Source organism: Canis aureus, chromosome 8, assembly GCF_053574225.1.
Source record: "Canis aureus isolate CA01 chromosome 8, VMU_Caureus_v.1.0, whole genome shotgun sequence".
In the NCBI taxonomy this organism is placed as follows: domain Eukaryota; kingdom Metazoa; phylum Chordata; class Mammalia; order Carnivora; family Canidae; genus Canis; species Canis aureus.
Window position 1 is genome coordinate 77,469,571 of NC_135618.1, and position 22,086 is coordinate 77,491,656.

General features: G+C 49.3%; 2 protein-coding genes across 10 annotated transcripts; one reads left to right on the plus strand and one right to left on the minus strand.

Annotated features, from left to right (window-relative positions):
• The first annotated feature begins 1,753 nt into the window (after positions 1-1,753).
• On the plus strand, positions 1,754-13,647 carry PHKG1 (phosphorylase kinase catalytic subunit gamma 1). 6 transcript variants are annotated; one of them, XR_013385502.1, is made up of 12 exons: positions 1,754-1,943; positions 4,032-4,136; positions 4,649-4,827; positions 5,476-5,530; positions 8,173-8,238; positions 8,483-8,646; positions 9,027-9,117; positions 9,254-9,407; positions 9,583-9,708; positions 10,082-10,343; positions 12,446-13,045; positions 13,419-13,647. XR_013385502.1 is itself a non-coding variant. In XM_077908375.1 (11 exons), the coding sequence occupies exons 2-10, from the start codon at positions 4,054-4,056 to the stop codon at positions 10,325-10,327; spliced, it is 1,164 nt and encodes a 387-aa protein (XP_077764501.1). In that variant the 5' UTR covers positions 1,754-1,943; positions 4,032-4,053; the 3' UTR covers positions 10,328-10,343; positions 13,419-13,647. The 6 variants fall into 6 exon arrangements, 2 of the variants coding, with proteins under 2 accessions (XP_077764501.1, XP_077764502.1); XR_013385503.1 differs by having other exon boundaries at positions 13,422-13,647; XR_013385505.1 differs by having other exon boundaries at positions 12,446-12,623.
• Positions 10,710-22,019, minus strand: SUMF2 (sulfatase modifying factor 2). Of its 4 annotated transcripts, none has more exons than XM_077908379.1 (9): positions 21,861-22,019; positions 20,005-20,161; positions 16,263-16,377; positions 15,811-15,855; positions 15,295-15,445; positions 14,446-14,501; positions 13,080-13,164; positions 12,747-12,891; positions 10,710-11,557 (listed from the first exon to the last, which is right to left on the minus strand). In XM_077908379.1, exons 1-9 carry the CDS (start codon positions 21,922-21,924, stop codon positions 11,473-11,475), a joined length of 903 nt encoding a protein of 300 aa, XP_077764505.1. In that variant the 5' UTR covers positions 21,925-22,019; the 3' UTR covers positions 10,710-11,472. The 4 variants fall into 4 exon arrangements, with proteins under 4 accessions (XP_077764505.1, XP_077764503.1, XP_077764506.1 ...); XM_077908377.1 differs by having other exon boundaries at positions 21,756-21,907; XM_077908380.1 differs by lacking the exon at positions 20,005-20,161 and having other exon boundaries at positions 21,861-21,961.
• Between the last annotated feature and the right edge of the window lie 67 nt (positions 22,020-22,086).

Below are 22,086 nucleotides of genomic sequence, written 5' to 3' on the forward strand. Positions count from 1 at the left end.
AGCCTCCCTTCGCTTGTGTCTCTGCTTCTCTCTGTATCTCATTAATAAATAATATTTTAAAAAAAAAGTTAAAAAAAGGAAAATGAACTGCTGACATCAAAAAAATGCAAGTCTGGCTAGCCTGTCCTCTTCCTGGTAGGAGCCATGGCTACACCGAGACAGGCACAGAATTATCCACTTAAGGACACTGGCCTTTTGCCCTGAGGTCAGAAGGGATTTTGTTAAACATTGAAAGTATAAAGCACAAGTCAAGTCTATAGCTTAGCATCAGGACAACAAAAGGGAGAGGGAGATTAGTGACAGAAGTGAAAGGAGGAGATTGTTTCATCACTGGAGGCAGATGTTGCATCTCAGAAAGCAGAGGCCTTTGTGCATAGGCCCAAGTCATCCCCAACTTCTGTTAATGTAGCAATCCAGCAAATTACCTCCCCAGAGTAGAAATAGATCGTCAGCATGAATAATGGAAAGAGCTGTTGGGCCCACACCTGGGCTTAGTCTAGGCCCTTCTACGCCCCTATTCGGTGACCTTGAGCAAGTCAATTCTCTTTCAAATGGGCTTAATATCAGAGTTTTGGGGTGCAAGTGAAAATGTGTAAGTGCTTTGTGAAATGCTAATCAAATGGGTGCTTGTGGGCTTGGACTAGCTGAAGCACTGCATTATCCCTCCATTTATATTAGAATTAGGGGTTTGGAAAAAAGTGGCTTTACAATGAGAGCAATAAGCAAGTGTCTACTGGGCCAGTGTGTTACATACATTATTTCCAATGTCTACCTCTTAAGGTAGAATCCTAGTGATAAGGACCCTCACTCAAAGAGCCCGAAGGTGTACACCGTCCGAGCCCATATGCTTTTCCTGGCACCCAGAGCAACTCCCAGTAGCCCACAGGCTGAAAACCAGATGGGTTAAGGATGAAAATATGGAAGCAGTTCAGAGATGGATTCCTTTTTTTTTTTTTTTTAAAGATTTATTTATTTAAAACTTTCTTTTTTTTTTTAAATTTTATTTTATTTTATTTATGATAAGCACAGAGTGAGAGAGAGAGAGAGGCAGAGACACAGGCAGATGGAGAAGCAGGCTCCATGCACTGGGAGCCTGATGTGGGATTCGATCCCGGGTCTCCAGGATCGCGCCCTGGGCCAAAGGCAGGCGCCAAACCGCTGCGCCACCCAGGGATCTCAGATTTATTTATTTATGATAGACATAGAGAGAGAGAGAGAGAGAGAGAGAGGCAGAGACACAGGAGGAGGGAGAAGCAGGCTCCATGTCCGGAGCCTGACGCGGGACTCGATCCCGGGACTCCAGGATCGCGCCCTGGGCCAAAGGCAGGCGCCAAACCGCTGAGCCACCCAGGGATCCCCAGAGATGGATTCCTAATGGGGATGTTCCCTAACCTTTAAGGCCTGCATTTTGCAGGTCAGCCTCACAAACTCTTCCTGAGTGGGCACCAGTGTCTGGGTCCCTGCGGCAGCCAGGGCTGCACTGTGTGTGTGTCTGTGCTGGGCTTTCTCCAGGGGCCTGCTCTCAAATATGCAGAAATGGCTCCCAGAAAAGTGAATGCATTTCCACCATGGCCAGCTTTGTCTCCTCTAGGCCTGGAGACCAAGGGAGCTCCAGAGGGAAGACTGGTCACCTCTTGCTGTCCTGTGGGCTCCCAGGCCACCGAGTTTCCCTCACCCTCCAGCAGAGGTCACCTCCTGGTGAGACTTGGCCCCCATAAGCCTTGGCCTGCATCCCAGGTCTGCAGTTGTGGTTTATTTCTGGTACGTCAGGCTTCCGTCACCAAGAAGCAGAGCCTGAAGGACGAGCAGCAAAATATCCTGCTGTGGCCACAAGTGTCTGCTGGGGACCTGCTTCAGCCCTCGGCCTGTCCCCTCTCATCAAGGGGCTCTGAGGCCTTTGGGATTCCTGCCACATTCACTCAAGGGCCTGTGAGGATCAAACAGTGAGTAGCCGGGCCAGTGATGGACAAGAGCCAGGCGACAGGCAGAGAGGGAGAGGCTTTGTGGCAGGGAAGACAGGCCCCAAGAGCCGTTAGAACCATGTTTCCCTTCAGAAGCAGCGGGATGGAGAGTGACAGCACTGACTCTGGAAGCCCCCTCGGGATGTCCGCCCACAGAAAGGGGGTTCCTTGTGTTTTAAGGCTGAGTTTGGGGGAGGGATGCTTTGTTCCAAAAGGACCAGGTTACCTATTCCCATTTGGGGACCCTTTCCACGGGAATCTTGGGGAAGGTGCAGGACTGTGTGTGTGTGGGGGGCAATGTTGGCCCCACATGGGGCTTAGAGCAGGGGGATGGCTGCCTGCCTCACTGCAGGAGAGCAGAGAGCAGCAAGAGGCCTCTGAAGCTCTGTCATGCCAGGGAATGGAGGCCCCGAAGGCCTGGAAGGCTTCCTGGGGGGGTCCAGTCCAGATGGACCCTCTGCCCTAAGGGGGCTGGGGAAGGGGAGAGACCGTGGGCTACCAAGTTCTGGGAGGTGCGGGGTACAGATGCCCATCTTGGGAACTTAAAAGGATTTGCAAGGCAATGGGCTTGTTTTTATAGGAACAGATACTTCTGTGCTCAGTTGGGGCTGGCGACTGGGAAGCCTGTGAGCAGCCAGGCGCCCGCTGTTGGCAGAGGACTCTGTTGTTATTCTAATTCTTCCTCTGGTAACCAGGCACCTGGCAGTGGGGACACCAGGCTTCTGGAACAGCTAGCCCCACTTGGCTGGTCAGCAAATTGGCCCCTTGGACAGGCTCGGCCTTCCTGGGTCCAGAAAGGGTCATAGAAGAGGGGCTAGAGGCAGTGTTGGTCCTGCTGAGTATTGGCTTGTGCCCATTTTTCTGTGTGCCCCTCTTCCTGTCAGTAGATGTCTTCTCTGTCCCTCAAATCCTGTATCTGAGGTGGGAGTTTAGTACTCTGCTGGCCTCTATCCCTGAGGCAAAGCCAGCCAGCTCAGCTCCTCTATCCAGGCGTGAGTATCCTGGATTTGGACTGCCCCACACTGTGGCAGGACCCCTCAGGGCTCACTGACCATCATCTGGTATGACACGGGCATTCTGAGGACAGGCCCGTCCTGCTGTCGGGACCCTGAACCAAGGGGATACCTCCAACCATTGACTCACATCCAGGGAGCAGCACTGGGCACAGGGGAAGGAAGGCTGGGACATCCCAGAGATCAGTCTAATGGAGGAGGTGACATCATACACTGGCAAGGGATACCAGAGTCTGGGACCACTGGGCTCCACATCTCTCTGAGCGCCTGGCAGCGTGCTTCTCAAAGAATATGAAAGAAAGAAAGGAAAGCAGAGGAAGAGAGAGGGAAGGAGGGACAGAGGCAGGCCAGCAGGAAGGGAGGTAGAAGGAAGGTGAGAAAAGTCTGCTAAGGGCACAGTGAGTACGGAAGGACAGTGGGAAGCCCTGAAGTGTGTCCTGGAAGGATGGGTGCTTTCAGGGGAGGATAGCTAGGTTGCGGGAGCTAAGGTGAGGCTATAGGAGTGCCCTAGTAAGAAGAGGAAATCAGGAAGCTTCTCATCTTTCCCCAAGTGCTGGGAACAAGCAGGGGAAAAGCAGGACCAGCCTCATCTCTGAGAGGGAACAGCCCTTTAATTTGTCCTCTGCAAAGTTTCTCTGGGGTTCTATCTAAAACCAAGGGTATGCCAGCCAAGTCAGAGCTAATCTTGGGGGCTGATGGCCCAACCTCCTGCCTCTGTCTGCTGTTTCTACTAGAGGAGAACATTCAGGGAGCTACATGGCAGCCTGGGGGTCACAATGTTTACAGCCAGTGAGACGATACAAGCTGGGCTCTTTCCAAATAGTTTTTCAATTCACACTTATTTTGAACATTAGGCTTGTTCTGTGCCAAGGGATACAGATGAGGAAAGGTTCCAGCCTCAAAAAGTACACCGCCTACGTCAGGATGGCTAACAGCTTCTTCCCTTTTTAAATTTTTTAACTTAAAACTCAATTTAGTTAACATATAGGGTATTACTAGTTTCAGGGGTAGAATTTAGTTGACAGCTTTTTTCTATTTCCCCCTCCGAACCCCTTAGAGTTGCCCCCAAGTTGTGGAGCATGACTCGGGACGAGGCACTGCCAGACTCGTACTCAGCACAGGGCTTCTATGAAAACTATGAGCCCAAGGAGATCCTGGGCAGGTAAGGCCCAGACCTTCCCCAGGAGGTGCTGTCCTGGGCTCCAGCCAGTTCCATGGGCCTGAGCACTGACCCTTTTCCATCCCCAACACACTGTCCACTTGGAGAAACCTTTAGTTTGGGATCCTGCCCTCCTGAACCAGGACAGATGAGAACGGTATGAAAGCACCCAGACAAGAGACTTCTCCCAACTGAGCTCTCTCAGTGCTGTTGACAAGCACATCCAAACCCAGGTTTGTGCCAGCATCAGAGGTCAGGGGTCAGAAGGAAGATTATGGCCTTAGGTGCTGAGAAACAGCACTGAATTAGGAGTCAAGAGTTCTAAGACCAGGCTTGCTACTCATCAGCTCCAGACAAATCACCCTCTGTTTGCCTTCTTCATCCTACTATCCTATCCCCAAAAGCTCACAGGGAGTTAGTTGGTGGATAAGGCAGGGCATCTCTGTTGTGGCTTGGATCTGGGATTCTCCCTGGGGTGAGGGGCCCCTGGGACCACCTGTCCTCTGCACCCCCAGAGGAGTTAGCAGCGTCGTCAGGCGCTGCATCCACAAGCCCACGTGCCAGGAGTATGCTGTGAAGATCATTGACATCACTGGCGGAGGCAGCTTCAGCTCTGCGGAGGTCCAGGAGCTGCGAGAGGCCACACTGAAGGAGGTGGACATCCTGCGCAAGGTCTCTGGGCTCCCCAACATCAGTGAGTAATGGCCCTAGGCCCCAGCAGGTTGCTCCACGATTCCGCTCTAACCACCCATGTCAGGGAGTGCGGCCCCACTGTGCAGCCAGCCAGAACCACCAGAGTCTCCTGCCCCGAGACCCTGCCAGCCCAATGTCCCGAGGTGTGAGGTTCCCAGCTCCATGCCTACCTTGGGGGAGATTTAGGTCTGAGCTTCCTCTTCCAGCCAGACAGAGGGGTTACAGGCAGTCCGGAGCTGGTTGCAGCTTGGGGAATGGGAATGTGAAGTCCCGGGCCAGCCCCTCCCTTGGTGGGCCTCCGTTGGACACCATTCTGATATCCCTTCCAACTTTTTTTTAAGATTTTATTTTATTATTTATTCATGAGAGACAGAGACAGAGAGAAAGAGAGAGAGAGAGAGAGAGAGGCAGAGACACAGGCAGAGGGAGAAGCAGGCTCCATGCAGGGAGCCCGACGTGGGACTCGATCCCGGGTCTCCAGGATCGCGCCCTAGGCCAAAGGCGGCGCTAGACCGCTGAGCCACCCAGGGATCCCCCTTCCAGCTTTTGAAGTCAGTCCAAGCAGCTTTAATCCTGTTGCCCCTGTACTCTTGCTGCCTCTGCCCAGGGTGCGTTGCTATCTGAGACGAATTAGTCATTTCCATTTCAGTACAGCTGAAGGACACTTATGAGACCAACACTTTCTTCTTCCTGGTGTTTGATCTGTAAGTACCCAGCCCTGGAGCCAGCCACACCCTGGGGCCTGTCGGAGAATGTCCTCTGGTGGTTCCCTATCCAGTGTTTCCTGAAGACCAGTGGCACATAGGATCACCACTGCCTAGGCAGATCAGCCCTGGGGATCAGGCTGCCAGGTCTTGAACCCTGGGTCCATCACTCAGAAGCCAGATGCTTTAAGTATCTGTTTTCTCATGGGTATTAGAGAATAGCAGAGCAAATGGCATGCCATAAATGCTATTATTAACTACAATGATGACAAAGGTACTCATTCAATACTCAGCCTAGACATTGAGGATGCAGCAATAAACAAGACATCTATGGTCCCTGACTTCATGTAACAATTTTCAGAAAGTGAACAGAAAACAGTAAAATAAGCCATAATACACCCACACAGTTATGTGCACGTACAGATACATAAAGCAGAGCAGGGGTTAGAGAGAGGTAGGGCTTCTCTAGATGGAGCGAGCATTCTGGAATGCTCTCCAGAAGGACCTGAGCACAAACCCAGATGAAGTGAGGGAGGGATCAGAGCCAAGACCTGGAGAAGGCACAGCAGAAGGGCAGAAGGAAGAGCCAGAGCAAAGGCCCTGCTGGATGGGCTTCGCATATTACAGGCTTGGCAAGGAAGCCAGGTGGGGGAGTGGAGCAAGCCTGTGGCATTGGCCAAATGTGAGGTCAGGCTATACTGAAAACCAGCTTTTGCAGGCATGTTAGCCATGGTAAGGACTTTGGGGGGTGTGGTGTGTGAGAGCAGGAGGATGATGGGATCTGATTTACTTTTGAAGAGCATCCTACTGACTGTAAGGAGGCAAGAGTGGAAAGGGGGAGGCCTGTGGTATTGAGGCAAGAGGCCTCGAGAGGCAGTGGTAAAGGTTGTATTTGGGGTGTGGCCCAAAGATTGACAGCATCCCTTTGCACCAATAGGGCTCACAAGACGAGCTCCTTGTCATGGGGCCCCTTGCCCACAGAACGCCTTTTAGCTCTGAGAGCTTGTTTTCTCAGGAATAGAAAAATGATACCATCCATTCTATCTTCCTAGGCTCTAAGCATTAAATTTTAACACCACAAAGTGCTCTGTGAACAATGTGTTCAGACTTAATTTTTATTAGAAAAGGTTTCCAGAGAAGGGAGTTCTCCAGTTCCTTGTTCGCCCACACCACTGAGTCCTCACTGAAGAATGTAAATCTCTCTGCTGCATGAATCATGGTTATGGGGGTGTCTTGATTTGTCCGTATATAACAGCTAAATTAAGGACTAGATTATACTTGAGAAAATCATTCAAGGAGACTTTGTGTTGATAGAACCTTTAATACTGTAGCCATACTGAATATGCACAGGGTTATTATACTTGGAGGCACGATGTAACTTGGTCTGTGTGTACAATCCTGCCAGCTCAGCTCTGGGAAGGCAGCAGCTGGGTGCACCCTGCACAGTACCCAGTGTTGACTAGTAAATTTTTTCGCTGCTGCTAACAATGACTTCTCCTAGCGTCTTTAGAATGGAATTCGAGTGATAAAAACTGGATTCACACACTTGTCTTTTAGGAGCACAGTACAGATATTCTTTTATTTTTAAATAATTTATTTATTCATGAGAGACACAGAGAGAGAGAGAGAGAGGCAGAGACACAGGCAGAGGGAGAAGCAGGCCCCATGCAGGGAGCCTGATGTGGGACTCCATCCTGGGACTCTAGGATCATTACCTGGGCCGAAGGCAGGCGCTAAAACCGCTGAGCCACCCAGGGATCTCCCACAGTACAGATATTGTGTAAGTAAGGCTCACCTCTAAAAATTCTAGGTTATCTTCTCACACAGAAACCCCCCTTCCCACCCCACCAGCTAAGCTCAAGGGCTTTCTTGCCTCTATGCCCCTGGCCCAAACCCTTGTGCCTTAGAAATCCTACTGCTTTCCTGGAGGAGTGGGTGGGAGGGGGCAGGGTGCACTTTTCCTTTTTAACCAGGGGAGACTTTCCTAGGACCCCCAAGACTTAACCAGCCACAGCTGTCCCCTCAGTAGCACTGTTGTGTAGAGCCCTTGGGGGCAGCTCAAATATCCCTAACCTTTGAAGAAGTTGCTTGGGGAAGCTATTTTTAATGTTGCCCTAAGTTGCCCTTGAGGGTATAACTAGGTTGTTCTAACAGGCACCTCTTTCTACATCATCCCAAGAAGTGAGAAGATTGAACTGTAATTCTTAATCCTAAAACGAGCAAGCTTTGCTCCTCCAGCACTTGCACTATTGCTTCTACCATTCATTGCTGGGAAAAATCAAGTGTATCCTCCTGTCCTCGTGATCCGGATCTGGAGCCTTGGGTCCGTGGCTCTGGGTCCCTCTTTCATGTCCCAGCCCTGATGTTGACCCTGACAGATCCCAGTCCATGCCATCACTTCCACAGATGGGGGAAACCCCCAGACAGGTGCCATCTCACCCTTTGAGCATCCTTGCTCTTCTAATCTTCCTAGACAACCTCTAAACTCACTTCCTTGGCATTTCCCTGAAACCTTTGGTCCTTAGTGGGGAGTGTTCTACTTTGTTTCTGGAGATAGGAGGGCAGGAAACAGGTCTCTGGGAGCAGGGTAAGGAGGGGGTGGTCTTGGGACCAACCCAGCTACAAACTCTCTGTCCCTACAGGATGAAGAGAGGGGAGCTCTTTGATTATCTCACTGAGAAGGTCACTCTGAGTGAGAAGGAAACCAGGTAGGGATCCATCTGCTCCCATGGCCATTCCCTGCCCCAGAGTACGAGTGGTACTGCCACCAAAGTCTTAGAGGGGGCATAGCATGCATTTGTCTGGTGGGGGTGTGCACTGCAGGCTTCTATATACCCCTCCGCCCTTCCCCCACTTGTCCTGAGTCCTCCCTCACTGGCAGTCTCACAGATATATGGGCTTTGGTCTCTGCTGAGGAGGAGGTAAGAATAACACGTGCCTGTCCCACCACAGAAAGATCATGAGAGCCCTGCTGGAGGTTATCCGCAACTTGCACAAACTCAACATTGTACATCGGGATCTGAAGCCTGAGAATATCCTCTTGGATGATGACATGAACATTAAGCTCACAGACTTTGGTTTTTCCTGCCAGCTGGAGCCAGGAGAGAAGCTGCGAGGTCTGGTTACATGGCCTCGGCCTATTTCAGGGGCTCAGGCTCTCTCATCTGTGGTCCCAGGAACAGAAAATGCCTGCATTCCTCCCCTAACTCCCCACCCCCTGAATATAAATCCTACTGTTTCAGGCTGTCTCTTCAGGTAAGCCTCTTGCCAGGGCTGAGCCAGGTTCCCACTGCTTGACTTCCAGGCCAGGACACAACAGATCCAGGCAGGTGGTCCTAGAAGCCAGCCCCCAGCCCCTGCCCTTGGCCCTGAAGTCGGTCAGGGTTAGAAGAGTTGCTGCCCAAGCACCATGTCACTTTCATCTCCATTTTGTCCTTTGGACTGTCCTGTTCCAAGTGCCCCCTGCTGACCTATCCTGATGTAACTGTTCCTGCAGAGGTCTGTGGGACTCCCAGCTACCTGGCCCCTGAGATCATTGAGTGCTCCATGAATGATGACCACCCAGGCTATGGGAAGGAGGTGGACATGTGAGTGTGTTGGGCAAGGCAGTGACCCCTAGGCACAGGGATGCCCCCCCATGTCTAGGAGCACCTGCTGGGGAGGGGAGGACATGGCAGGAGCTGCAGCCAGCCCTCCTGCCTTCCTCCGTCCACCTGGCACCAGGTGGAGCATAGGGGTCATCATGTACACCCTGCTGGCCGGCTCCCCACCCTTTTGGCACCGGAAACAGATGCTGATGCTGAGGATGATCATGAGTGGCAACTACCAGTTTGGCTCACCTGAATGGGATGACTATTCAGACACTGTGAAGGATTTGGTGAGAGGCCAGGGCTCCTGGCTCCTGCCTAGGCAAGGGGAAGTTCACGATGGGGTGGGGTGGAGGCACATTGTACTACAAAACGGAGGACCCTCTGGGAAGACCTTGTCTTCTCAGGTGTTGGAGGAGACCCTGGGGCCTTGATGTTTTTGGCTCCCCCTCCTTATTCTCTCAGGTTTCCCGTTTCTTGGTGGTGAACCCCCAGGGCCGCTGTTCTGCAGAAGAGGCCTTAGCGCATCCCTTCTTCCAGCAGTATGTGGTGGAGGAAGTGCGTCACTTTAGCCCCCGGGGCAAGTTCAAGGTACTGAAGTTCCCCTGCCACCGAGGCCCCTGTGGCAGGATTCCTCAAGTCCAAGCCCCCAAGTCCCCTTCCTTCCCCCAGGCACTCCTTTCACGCACAGGGTTTCCAGAGCACTTGTCCCTCCCCTCCACCCCTGTGATGATTCTGGCTCAACTTCTCCTGGCTTTAGAGAAGTCAGAAGTGACCCACCTGGCTGCAACAGCCTATATCTCTGCAGACAGGGGAGGGGTTGGGATGGTAGGGGGACACCAGCAAGGGTGTAGCAGTAGGCACACAAGGCTGTATGGCAACGAGCTCAGGGACTCTCTGCATTGGGAGGAGGAGACAGGCCAGCGGAGGCTGGGTCCAGTTTCTTAGTTCTGACTCTCCACAGGTGATTGCTCTAACAGTACTGGCTTCGGTGCGGATCTATTACCAGTACCGCCGGGTGAAGCCTGTGACCCGGGAGATTGTCATCCGTGACCCCTATGCCCTCCGGCCTCTGCGCCGACTCATTGATGCCTACGCTTTCCGAATCTATGGCCACTGGGTGAAGAAGGGACAACAGCAAAACCGGGCTGCCCTTTTTGAGAACACACCCAAGGCTGTGCTCCTCTCCCTGGCTGAGGAAGATTACTAAGGGGCTGGCAGGTGGGGTAGGTGGGGGTGGGGCAGGCAAGGAGGGAATGCTACAGAAATAGAAGTTGAGGAGGGAAATCACGTCCAGGCCTCTGTCCAGAGGGAGCAGTTGGCCCTGGCCAGGACCCCTGGAACTAGGGCCATTAACCCCTCTCAGAGCTCTGCACAAGAAAAGCAGCATGCTCCCATCACACCTTGTTAAGTGTGGTCAGGGCAGGCCCCATGGAGAGGGAATGAGAGGGCATCTGAGAGTCCTCCTGCTTCTCTATTTCCCAGCTGCACCACCATCTTGGCTCCTTCTCATGGGAGGCCCAGAGTTCCAGACACTTGAGTGTACTTCCCGTAGGGTCCAGGGTGAGGATCAAAGACAGGACAGTCTGAGATACACAATTACAGGGGATTTTACTGACCTCACAACATCCAGTGACATCATGAAAGCAGGTTCTTTTCCAGGGACATGTGTTTACAGGCATATGGAAGCCCACATACAGTTAATAATATAAAGGAAAGGTTCTGGTATTCGTCTCTCTCGAGTATTATTCACTGTAAGACTCCCAAAATGCAGTTTTGTCTGGTACATAACTTGGTTCTCCTAAACCCTTTTAAGATTCACTTTGTGCTTTAAAGAGCCCAGCTACTGCATTCTACATGCAGATAGTAGAAATTAGGTTCTTTCAGAAGTATATGAAACATGACAAATGGGGTGAATGAAGGAAGTATTTTCCTTCTATAGCAGTTTGCTGGGAAAACAAAGAAAAATGGAGAAAATTCTGCCTTGAGAAAACAAAGTCAGATCCCTGAATCAGACACTGAGAAAGTGGGAGGGAACAGATTTAAGAATTTTTAACAAAGTGCCTTTTAGAGTACTCTACCCTGACTGTTGGAGGACTGGCCCCTGTATGGCTAACATCTGACCTCTAAGAGAACACTCTGCTCCCTGGGCACCATCAGTAAGTCGGGTCCCTTCTCCATGACACACTGGTACCCCATTCTGAGGTCACAGTCCTCTCCTGGCCAGGGGAGAAATGGGGGAAGGGGAAGGAGGCCATTCCCAAGGCCAACTCTGAAGAGCCTGGAGTTTGGCTATGGAGGCCAGGGAGAGACGTGGGTACCAGGGAGCTCTTCTTCTTGGCTCTGCATGGCTGTTCACAACTCTCCAGGTAGTCGGCCTATGCTGGAAGCACAGCGGAAGCCTAGATTGTCTGAGGCTGAATCCGGAGTGTTACCCATCCTGCCACCACAGAAGAGGGAAGAAAATAGACTTCATTGAGAACGGGGCCTGGAACCTTACCCAGTTTTCCTTTGTAGGCCCTGCCGTGGCCTGGGGTGCCTGAGGGCTGAGGGCAAGGTTTAGAAAGAAGCCTGGTTATGAGGGCACTGCTGGGGAAAGAGGATAAGAAGGGACCTGGGACGGGGTGGAGGAAGTGTGAGTGAGCAGCCATTAGAGTCTGCTCTGGAAGGTGAGAAAGGCAATGACTAGTAACTTCAAGCTGTTCATAGTCTAGAATAACTCAGCTGAAAAAAGCCTGTTGGTAAGAAGCGAGAATATCATAGTGCCAATAAGTACTTCATACTTTTCAACGAACTTTCACTTATGTTCCTTCATTTGCCATTCCTCAACACCTCTGGCAGGCAGGATTTGTTCAGCATTTAAGGCCCAGAATCAGATACTAGGAAGATTTCAAGGTCTTGCCCAAGACCAACCACTGCTTCATGGACACAACTGATTCAGTGGCAAACCCAGCTTTCTGGTTCCCAGGCCAGTACTTTCCCCACTACTTTGTCCTAAAAAGGAGGCGAGGGAAAGCCAGGGGCCTCAACATATTAAGGAAACATATGCAAACCTGACTTTCTGAGACCAGAGAAACTGTGGTCTCTTTCTAGTCCTTATGGAACCCAGGAATGAGAGGGGTCAGAAGGAGATCAATCAAAATACATCTACAGATGAGCAGAGCAGAGTGTGTCCCAGGAGGGGCTCAGGAACTTGGGACTCAACCATTCAGGTGCCAGCACTAACCATCTGTGTGATACAAGCAGGTCCTAACACCTCTGTGAACCTATTTTTCCTTGACTGTACAACAAAATGGTTCTAGAAAATGATTTTTCATGTGCTTTCCAGCTTGAAGAGTCAATATTTCCATGACCACAGGCCATGACCTTTTATTGAGGTGACCATTACACTCCCCTGCCTATAAGGACAAAGAAAAGCCCTGGTGATGCTAGACACAAAGTCTCTCTGGGTGCTGAGAGCTGGCAAGAAAAGGCAGAAGTTGCCCTGGGCATGTTGGCTTCTCATGGCAAGTGCTGCTTATTCTCCTTTCTGTACTCACAGGGCGCAGAGAGAGGGGTGGAGGTAGTACCAACACAAGCTCTGTGAGAACAGGCCCAGACCCTCAGCCCCTAGCTGCCGGACTCCTCACCTGGTAGTGACCCGGGCCAGGTGATTGGCAGAGCCATCAGCTGTGTCGATCCAGGATGCCCCCCGGAGAACACGCATGTCCTGGTCAGCAGATGGGTATAGAGATGCCGTCCACTCCCATACGTTGCCCATGAGGTCATAGAGTCCTGAGCACAGCAGGTGGGTCAGCCCCAGGCTGGGCAGCCCTACCTCCAACCCCCCTGCTGCCTTGCGTAGCAAAGGCTTTGGGGAGCAAATGCTCCCCTGGTAGTGTTTCTCTCTGCCTCAATCTTCACGCAGAATGATCACACCAACCAATCTGTGAGTGTTGACAGCAACATGGTACGAATCTTACCATAGTTATTCTGTGGAGGGAAAGCATTCACTGGGGAGACTCCGTGGAAGCCATCCTCCGCCTTGTCACCTTTGGGGAACTTTCCCTGAGGAGGAGAAATTTAAGCTAAAATATTTACCAACCTGTTCCAAGGTGGGTGTTCCTGCCTGCCCAGAGGAAAACCAAGGTCATACTGCAGCGTCATCTCGGGTAGGATGAAGGGCATGAGGCAGTGCGCTGAGGTGCCTGCCCTGAGCTCCCACACTAGGCTCCTGTCTTCCACCATCACCTCCTGGCTGGATTAGGAAATGTGCCCACAGTGGTCTACGTCAAGCCCATCCCACTCTCACTTTCTCTCAGCAGCCTCCACCCCTCCACCTTGAGCTTCACGTACTTCAAGGATTTGGGAAGAAAGGCTCCTGCCAGCTCCTTTTGCTCAGCACCACCTGGCTTCTCCAGAATGGCGATGCCTGCCCTGTACTCTTCTACCACCGACAGGTTTAACGCTACCTCATCTGCCCCGACTCTACCATCCTCATCTGTTTTTTACCTCCAAAATGCTTGAAAAAAGGAACCTATGTTTGCTGAAGCACTTTGTTCAATTTGTTCATTCTTCTCATTAAAATTGGGGTTCAGCTCCCCCTGCTCCATGGAAGCTGCTTTTACTAAAGGGAAAGGGAAAGGGTAGTAACTTACTCAACAGCTACTATGTGCTCGGATCTCTTTTAATTTAATCCTTAGAAGGTTGTGAGGCAAGTATTTTCTCCCTTTAAAAAAACTGGCAACTAAGGCTCAAAATGGTTAAGCTCCATTTGGCTTCCTCTCCATTCCACTTCTACTTACATGTTCTTGGGCCACTGCCCACAACCTCAAATTCAGATACCTCCCACCCCACCGTCATTGCAGCTCTACTTCATTTAATCCTGCACAAATTAGCAATTAGCATCGTCCCCAAATCAAATGATATTTTTAGTCCCCTAATTAAAAACCTCTGCCTGCAGGGGAAAATATAAAACCGTATCTTGGCACACCTGGTCCTTCATAATCTGCTAACAAGCCACCATCTACTTTGTCTCGTACACCTCCTGCCTCACTGAATTCGTCCCATCTCTGAATGCTCAGTACCCTTTCCTAATACAGGGCTGACATGTTGTTCCTTCTGCTGCAAATGCCCTTTCCTCTACTTTTCACTTGGCAAACTCTAAGCTCAAATGTCACGTTCTCTGTGGAGTCATCCCCATCACTCAGGCAGTCGTTTACTTCTGCAGCTCTTCAGAGTTACCACTCCCACTAGAACACAAAGCCCCACAGCTCAGGACGATGTCTGGCCTCAGGAGGTCTCAGTCAGTGCTTTGAGAAGGGGCAGGGTGAGGAACTTACATCTTACCTGCCACAGGTTGGTGCGGTTTGGCTGGAACTGGTTTCCCCATGGGTAAACCTGACCTGCCAGGAGGGTAAGGAGACAGCAGGGGAGGGGGAGGTGAAGGGTTGTAGAAGAAGGGAAAGGCAGGAAGAGTAAGGGAACCAAAAGAAGTCAGGAGGTGATGACAAAAGAGAGAGGTTACTCATCACTTTTATTTGCCATGCTTGCCCCCCCTTCCACTCAGTGCCCTGCATTCAGAGGCTCTGGCTTCCTGCTCTGCTCCAGGACAGTACAATCCCAGCTGCGGTTCTTACTAATGCCAGTCTGTAAACTATCTGTTACCAGATCACATCCAGGTAAGTACAGAAATTGAGAGTAAGAATCAAGAAACTTGTCAAGTGGACTTAGACTAGATAAATAAGCAACCTCGTTTAGATTGGATAAGCAACAAGGCTGTAGAGACGTTGAACATGGGGAGTTGCTGTTTCCTCCTCCTAAGTTTAATTAGGACTGCAGAACTTTGTTGTTTATGCAAGTTCTTTCACACCTACAGAAAAGGCAGGCTGGGTAATTCTTCCCTGTGCTATGTTGTTCTGATTAGATTCACTGAGATGTAGTATGTCTGGGTGAAATCTCTAAGAATAACAATTTTATGTCTGTTTCTTCATTTCAGTTTTCCAGTTATTAATTTTTATGGAATTTTACAGACGTATTGGTCTGAGATGAATCAGAAGTGAGAACAATAACTGGCCCTCCACCACACGGTTTAAGAAGCGCTGCTCTAGGGAGTATGGAGCCTTCCCACCCTTCAAAGCTCCCATGCAGGATAGGATAAAGAAAGAATAAAGGGTAGTGAGTTTGCCATCTTTATACCCTTCAAGCCCCCTCGGGCAGCAAACTCCCACTCTTCCTCAGTGGGCAGCCGTTTCCCCTTCCAAGCACAGTAGGCCCGAGCATCATTCCAGCTCACGTGTAGCACTGGGAGCTCCAGTCTCTCTTGGATGCCAGAGTTAGGACCTGCAGGCTGACAGCAGTGAGATAGCTTCTGGGAGCTCATGGAAGTCTGAGGAAAGCTAGGCTTAGAGTGCCTGAGTTGAGCTTTTACCACCAGATTGAGCAAGGAAGTTGGAGGAACTAGCCTGGTGAGTGAGGAGAGGACGAGCATCAGAAAGAGCATAAATATGAGCCAAGGGAGAAAGGGGATGGCGCATTGGGAAAAAAAGATCAGGGCAGAGTTTTGCCATCCATGTTTTTTCTGGCTGCTTCTTTGAAATTTCTGTCACCCTTTTAAATTTAGCATTTCTAGATGGGCAAGGGGTCTAGAGAAGACAGGCCTCCAGAATAAGAGTCAACAGGGGTAGAAAACAAGGCAGATGACTCAATCCTTACCTGCCTCCAGAATGCCCTTTCCACTGGAAGCCACCAGAGAACAGACTGCAAAACAGAAGCAGCATGACTGCAAGGTGCTCTGCCACAGCAAGGGCACCTTCCTGCCTGACACACAGGAGGCAGAACAGATATTGCAGGCTGAGACTCCAGAGGTCCAAGGGGGGTGCTGTTTCTGGGACCCCGAGAGCAGGACATCTCACTACCACTATTAGAGGGATGTCAAGATGTTCTCTTGCCAGTTCAGGGAGTAACCAGAACTCTCCATGTACCTGGTTCCTTACCGAGCCTCAGGCTGCAGAAATCAGCCCAGGGTGAACCCCCAGGAGCGTGTGTTCCTGACTCTTCCATGGAGGAGTTCTCTTGCTACTTCCTTGCCTGCAGCTCTCAGATGTGATTCTCTGTGGTGGCTAACCCACTCCCACTCAATCAGCTGCAAGCCCAGGTTCTCTCACCTCCATTTGATGAGTCACTTTGTTTCTAAGCTCATTGGCGACAAACTCCTCAAAGACAAAACTCCACCCGAACATCTCAGCCTCTGTCCGGTACTTTTTTTCCCTGACAAACTCCCTGAAAAGAGATATTTCACTTGGTTAAGCTCATAAGATTCTATGTCCCACTCTCACCCACTCCAGCTCCAGAAAAACTCAGATATCCTTCTCCTCTAAAATCACACACCACAGAATTTCCCTCAACAATTAACATAAAAGCCCGAGTAGATTTTCTTTTAAAATCTGTTGCTATATGTGTAAATTTACATAGTCAGGCACTCTTTTTAGCAAAGCATATAGTCACTATCACAATCAAAACATAGAGCAAGTCTATCAAACACCTCTGAAAACTCTCTCATGCCTCTACAACCACTCCTCTGGTTTCTGTCCCTATAGTTCTGCCTTTCCCAGAATATAAATCCACGTAACTTGAATCATACAGTATGTAACTCTTGGGTCTAGCTTCTTTCACTTAGTGTAATGCTTCTGAAATTCATCTATGTTTTGCCAGTATTGGTAGTCTGTCCCTCTTTGTTGCAGAATATAATTTTATTGTATGGATGTACTGAGTTTTACTTATCCATTCACCAGGTGCAGGTCATCTGGGTTACCTCTGTTTTTGGAGATTATGAATAAAGCTGTTGAGATTTATTTATTTATTTTAAATTTTTTAAAAATTTATTTATGATAGGCACACAGTGAGAGAGAGAGAGAGGCAGAGACACAGGCAAGGGAGAAGCAGGCTCCATGCACCAGGAGCCCGATGTGGGACTCGATCCCGGGTCCCCAGGATCATGCCCTGGGCCAAAGGCAGGCGCTAAACCGCTGCACCACCCAGGGATCCCAGCTGTTGAGATTTAAGGGTGGGGAATGGGTCTCTTTTCTGAAAGGTCTTCACATACTTACTCTCAGAACAATCGCAAGAGGAAAGCAGAACATGTGTTACTATCTCCATCTAACAGGTGAAAAAAACTAAATCAAATAAAAATAATGTGCTGAGATTTTAGAATGGATTTTCACATAGTTTGGTGTGGTACAGAAAATCTCAGCAAGCAAACTGCCAGGGTAAGATGGATTGTTTTCACTGGCTAAAAGTATCCCATCTGTGCCAGCCGTCTGATACGAAAAGACATTCTTCACCCATCAAAGGCGCATTGAGAACAGAGGACGTGATCAGATTTGGTAGCAATAGCTATTTACCAACCTCAGAGCATCTGAATGGTCTGAAAATCTTTTACCAGAAAAGCAGAGACAAATCATGGGTTCTAAGTAAAGTTTAGGGGCTTGCTGGAGATCTATCATGAATAAAGCACAAAAATAAACAAATAAATAAGTCCCAAAATTTGAAATATAAAAAATTTCTATCATAAAATACATCATAATTTGAAATATATCAAAGAAGGCACACTGTGTATCTAGCTAGCTAGCTATGTCTGGTTCACATGATATAGTACAAGCCTCATTAGAAGTAATTTCTCTTTCAATTTTAATAACTTTCCTGTTTAAAAAATTCTTAAAAAAAACACATATAGGTAATGCACAATGTATTATAGAAAATGAGAAAATACAAGTAGATAAAAAGAAAAAAATTGAAATCATCTATTATCACATCAGCAAAGATATATCCATGCATATCCCTTCCTGTTCTGCTGCCCAGCGACGATTTTTAAATAGCTTTAATAAGGTCGTTCCTAAAAAAAAATAAAAATAAAAATAAAGAGTACTTCCCTGGAATTATTTTCATTTGGAAGTCACAAAAACATGGGCAAAATCTGTTAACTAATGCAATGCTGCATCTTCCAATTCTTTTTTTTTTTTTAATATTTTATTTATTTATGACAGATACAGAGAGAGAGAGAGGCAGAGACACAGGCAGAGGGAGAAGCAGGCTCTATGCACCGGGAGCCCGATGTGGGATTCGATCCCGGGTCTCCAGGATCGCGCCCTGGGCCAAAGGCAGGCGCCAAACCGCTGTGCCACCCAGGGATCCCCCAATTCTTTTTAAATGCATATATATTCTATACACATACTTTTTAAAAATAGTGTATATTGTTTGTAAGCTACTTTCTTTGCTTAATATCTCACATTACTTCTTTTTGACAAGATTTTTTTTTTAAGATTTATTATTTATTTATGATAGACATAGAGGGAGAAAGAGAGAGAGAGGCAGAGACACAGGCAGAGGGAGAAGCAGGCTCCATGCCAGGAGCCTGACGTGGGACTCGATCCCGAGACTCCAGGATCGCGCCCTGGGCCAAAGGCAGGCGCTAAACCGCTGAGCCACCCAGGGATCCCCTTGACAACAAGATTTTAATGGCTAAGTATTCTGTGATGTTGATTCAATATGTTTAAGCAATCTTTATGTTGTTAATATTTGTTTAAATGGCATCTTTTTAGATAAATGTTTTTTGGAAGACCTTAATTCTTTCCTTAAGGAACATTTCTGAAGGTGGAATCAGAATCCTTAAGTCAAAAAAAAAAGGCCTGAGAAGTACATCAACCATCCTTATGCTTACTTCAGTCTGTGTCTTCTGAATTAATTTTTCCCCATAAATTTTTATCTTAAAGAGTTTTTATTTATTAAAATATTTTATTTATTTATTCATGAAAGATACAGAGACAGAGAGAGGCAGAGACACAGGCAGAGAAGCAGGTTCCACTCAGGGAGCCTGATGCTGGACTCGATCCTGGGACTCCAGGATCATGCCCTGGGCCGAAGGCAGGCACTAAACCACTGAGCCACCCAGGAATTCCTCCTTTTTTTAAAAACCTTTTTTGGGATCCCTGGGTGGCGCAGCGGTTTGGCGCCTGCCTTTGGCCCAGGGCGCGATCCTGGAGATCCGGGATCGAATCCCACATCAGGCTCCCGGTGCATGGAGCCTGCTTCTCTCTCTCTCTCTCTGTGACTATCATAAATGAATAAAAAATTAAAAACAAAAAACCTTTTTTTAAAAACATAATCTGTTTGGTTTTTTTTAAAGATTTATTTATTTATTTATTCAGAGAGAGAGGCAGAGACACAGGCAGAGGGAGAAGCAGGCTCCATGCAGGAAACCCAATGTGGGACTCAATCCCGGGTCTCCAGGATTACACCCCGGGCTGCAGGCGGCGCTAAACCGCTGCACCACTGAGGCTGCCCATCTTAAAAGAGTTTTATTTTTTTTTTTTTATTTTATTTTATTTTATTTTTTTTTATTGGTGTTCAATTTACTAACATACAGAATAACACCCAGTGCCCGTCACCCATTCACTCCCACCCCCCGCCCTCCTCCCCTTCTACCACCCCTAGTTCGTTTCCCAGAGTTAGCAGTCTTTACGTTCTGTCTCCCTTTCTGATATTTCCCACACATTTCTTCTCCCTTCCCTTATTTTCCCTTTCACTATTATTTATATTCCCCAAATGAATGAGAACATATAATGTTTGTCCTTCTCCGACTGACTTCCTTCACTCAGCATAATACCCTCCGTTTTAAATCCACAATGTAACACGTAGGTCATCTCCCACATTGGCTTTGTGTTCCTGTTCCCTCCTCTTTTCCTCTAACTCTCGAGTCTCTGGACTTCAGATTCTTCATCTGAAAAATGTAGCTTTTTCCCACAGTAGTATTGCAAAGATGGTATGTATTAGTAAACAAGCTACTTTCCTTTTAGATATTAGGAATGAAAAATAGAGCCTCTACCCCTCCTGGGAGAACACTGGAAGTACCTGAAATCTTTGTTGGTGACAGGAAATACATCAATGGCAAAGGGTTTTACTGTCACCTCCCGTACTGGCCCTTCACCATTTCTGCCATCTGGTGAATTTGTTCCCATCTGGAATCTGCCCCCCGGTAGCTGCACCATGCTAGTAGCCTGCCCATTCCCTGCAGAGAAAAAGGAGCACTGTCAGTAATACATGAATAAATATAATACAAGTGACAATATTTGGATTATATGTCATATTCATAATGTAATGAAAAAAACGGAGTTTTCGAAATTTGGCCTTAAATTCTCGTTCTGCCCCTTAATTTGTTGGGCAACCTTTGGCAAATTAGTTAATCTGAGTTTTGATTTCTTTGCCTACAAAATGGAGATAGCATCTATTTCATGGGTGTGGCTGTCTGTAAAATGCTGTGAGCAGATGGTATTTATTCAACAAACATTTATTTCCACCCTTACTGTTCGACTCCTGTACACAACAACTTTTTGTCCCAGCTAGGTAAATCTAGAAACGAATAACCTGAAATATTTCTAGCACCTTTCTACCTATACTTCTGCTCATGTTGTCTCTGCTTCTTCCTCCCCCTTCTTAATGATTTTCACCATTATACCACATGCTCCAGAAAGAAAAGGACTGTATCTATTTTGCCAGTGTATTCCTGGCATTTAGCACAATAATTAGCAAATAGCTGAAGGAGCTCCTTCATATCTGCTGTTTGAACGCCTCAGAAAATCGGAATTAAAAAGATCATCAATTCAATTCCCTGATTTAACAGGAAAAAAACCAATACCCCCAAAAGGAAAATAACTGACAGAGCTGGTTAGCAGGGACTAGGACAAGATCCAAGCGCCTGCCTTATCTTCAACTTCAAGAGGACCCGCGTCCACCCAGGGATCCACCCAGGGACCTCTAAGGACCCTGAGCTCCCCAATGCGGAGCCCCTCCCTTTTTTATGCTTCTCTGCCTTCACCCTCCTGTTCCCATTCTGACACATTCACACCCCTGATCAAATCTACTTCAAGGGAGAAAGAAATGCAGAAAGCAGGGAAATCTCAGACTAAAAGGGAATTAAGAAACTACATACAACTGCAATGTATGAGGTTTATTTGGACGCTAACTCACCACGTAAACTATGACAAACGGTGAATTTGAACACTAACTGGACGTTTAATGGCATTAACGTAGGGAAAGAGCACGGTATTTTTCATGACTTTGTCTTTTCAGCCACTCAAGCTGCGTATTTACAAATAAAACTGTGAATGCCTGGATTCACTTCACAAAGGCTGCGGGGAAATGACAAAGTGGGAGCGATACCAAAACAGCCACATTAACTGTTAACTGGCAACTGTTTAGGCTGCACGATGGGTCCAAGGGGGGAGGGAGTTGCCCAGACTCCAAAACAAAGCACAAATCGCAGAGAAGATACACCGGAGAGTGCCGTCCCCGGCCGTCCCCCGCCGTCTCCGGCCGTCCCCCGGCCGTCCCCCGCCGTCCCCCGGCCGTCCCCCGCCGTCTCCCGCCGTCCCCCGCCGTCTCCCGCCGTCCCCCGGCCGTCCCCCGCCGTCCCCCGGCCGTCCCCCGCCGTCCCCCGCCGTCCCCGGCCGTCCCCCGCCGTCTCCCGCCGTCCCCCGCCGTCCCCCGCCGTCCTCCGGCCGTCCCCCGCCGTCCCCCGCCGTCCCTCGCCGTCCCCCGCCGTCCCTCGCCGTCCCCCGCCGTCCCCCGCCGTCTCCGGGAGGCCCTGCCGCCGCCCAGCTCACCCAGAGCGGGCGGACCGCCAAGGTCGCCTTCCCGGCCGGGGCACGGAACCCACCCCCGTCCTGGCTCCCCGGGGCACACAGGGCGAGGGCCAGGCCCGCACTGACCCGGCGCGAACCACGGAGCGCACAGGACCAACAGCACAACGAGCAGCGGCGGCGACGGGCCCATCCAGGAGCACTCGCAGCGGACGCACTCCTTGGCCCGCCCCGTGCCGGCCGCCGTAGCGCCTGCTCCGCCCCGCTCCTGAGCGTTTTTGGTTTTTCTTCGGTCAAAGGCTTTGGTTAGTCCCGCATCCGGGCAGCCGGGCACGAAAAACGTGTGGCGCCGGAT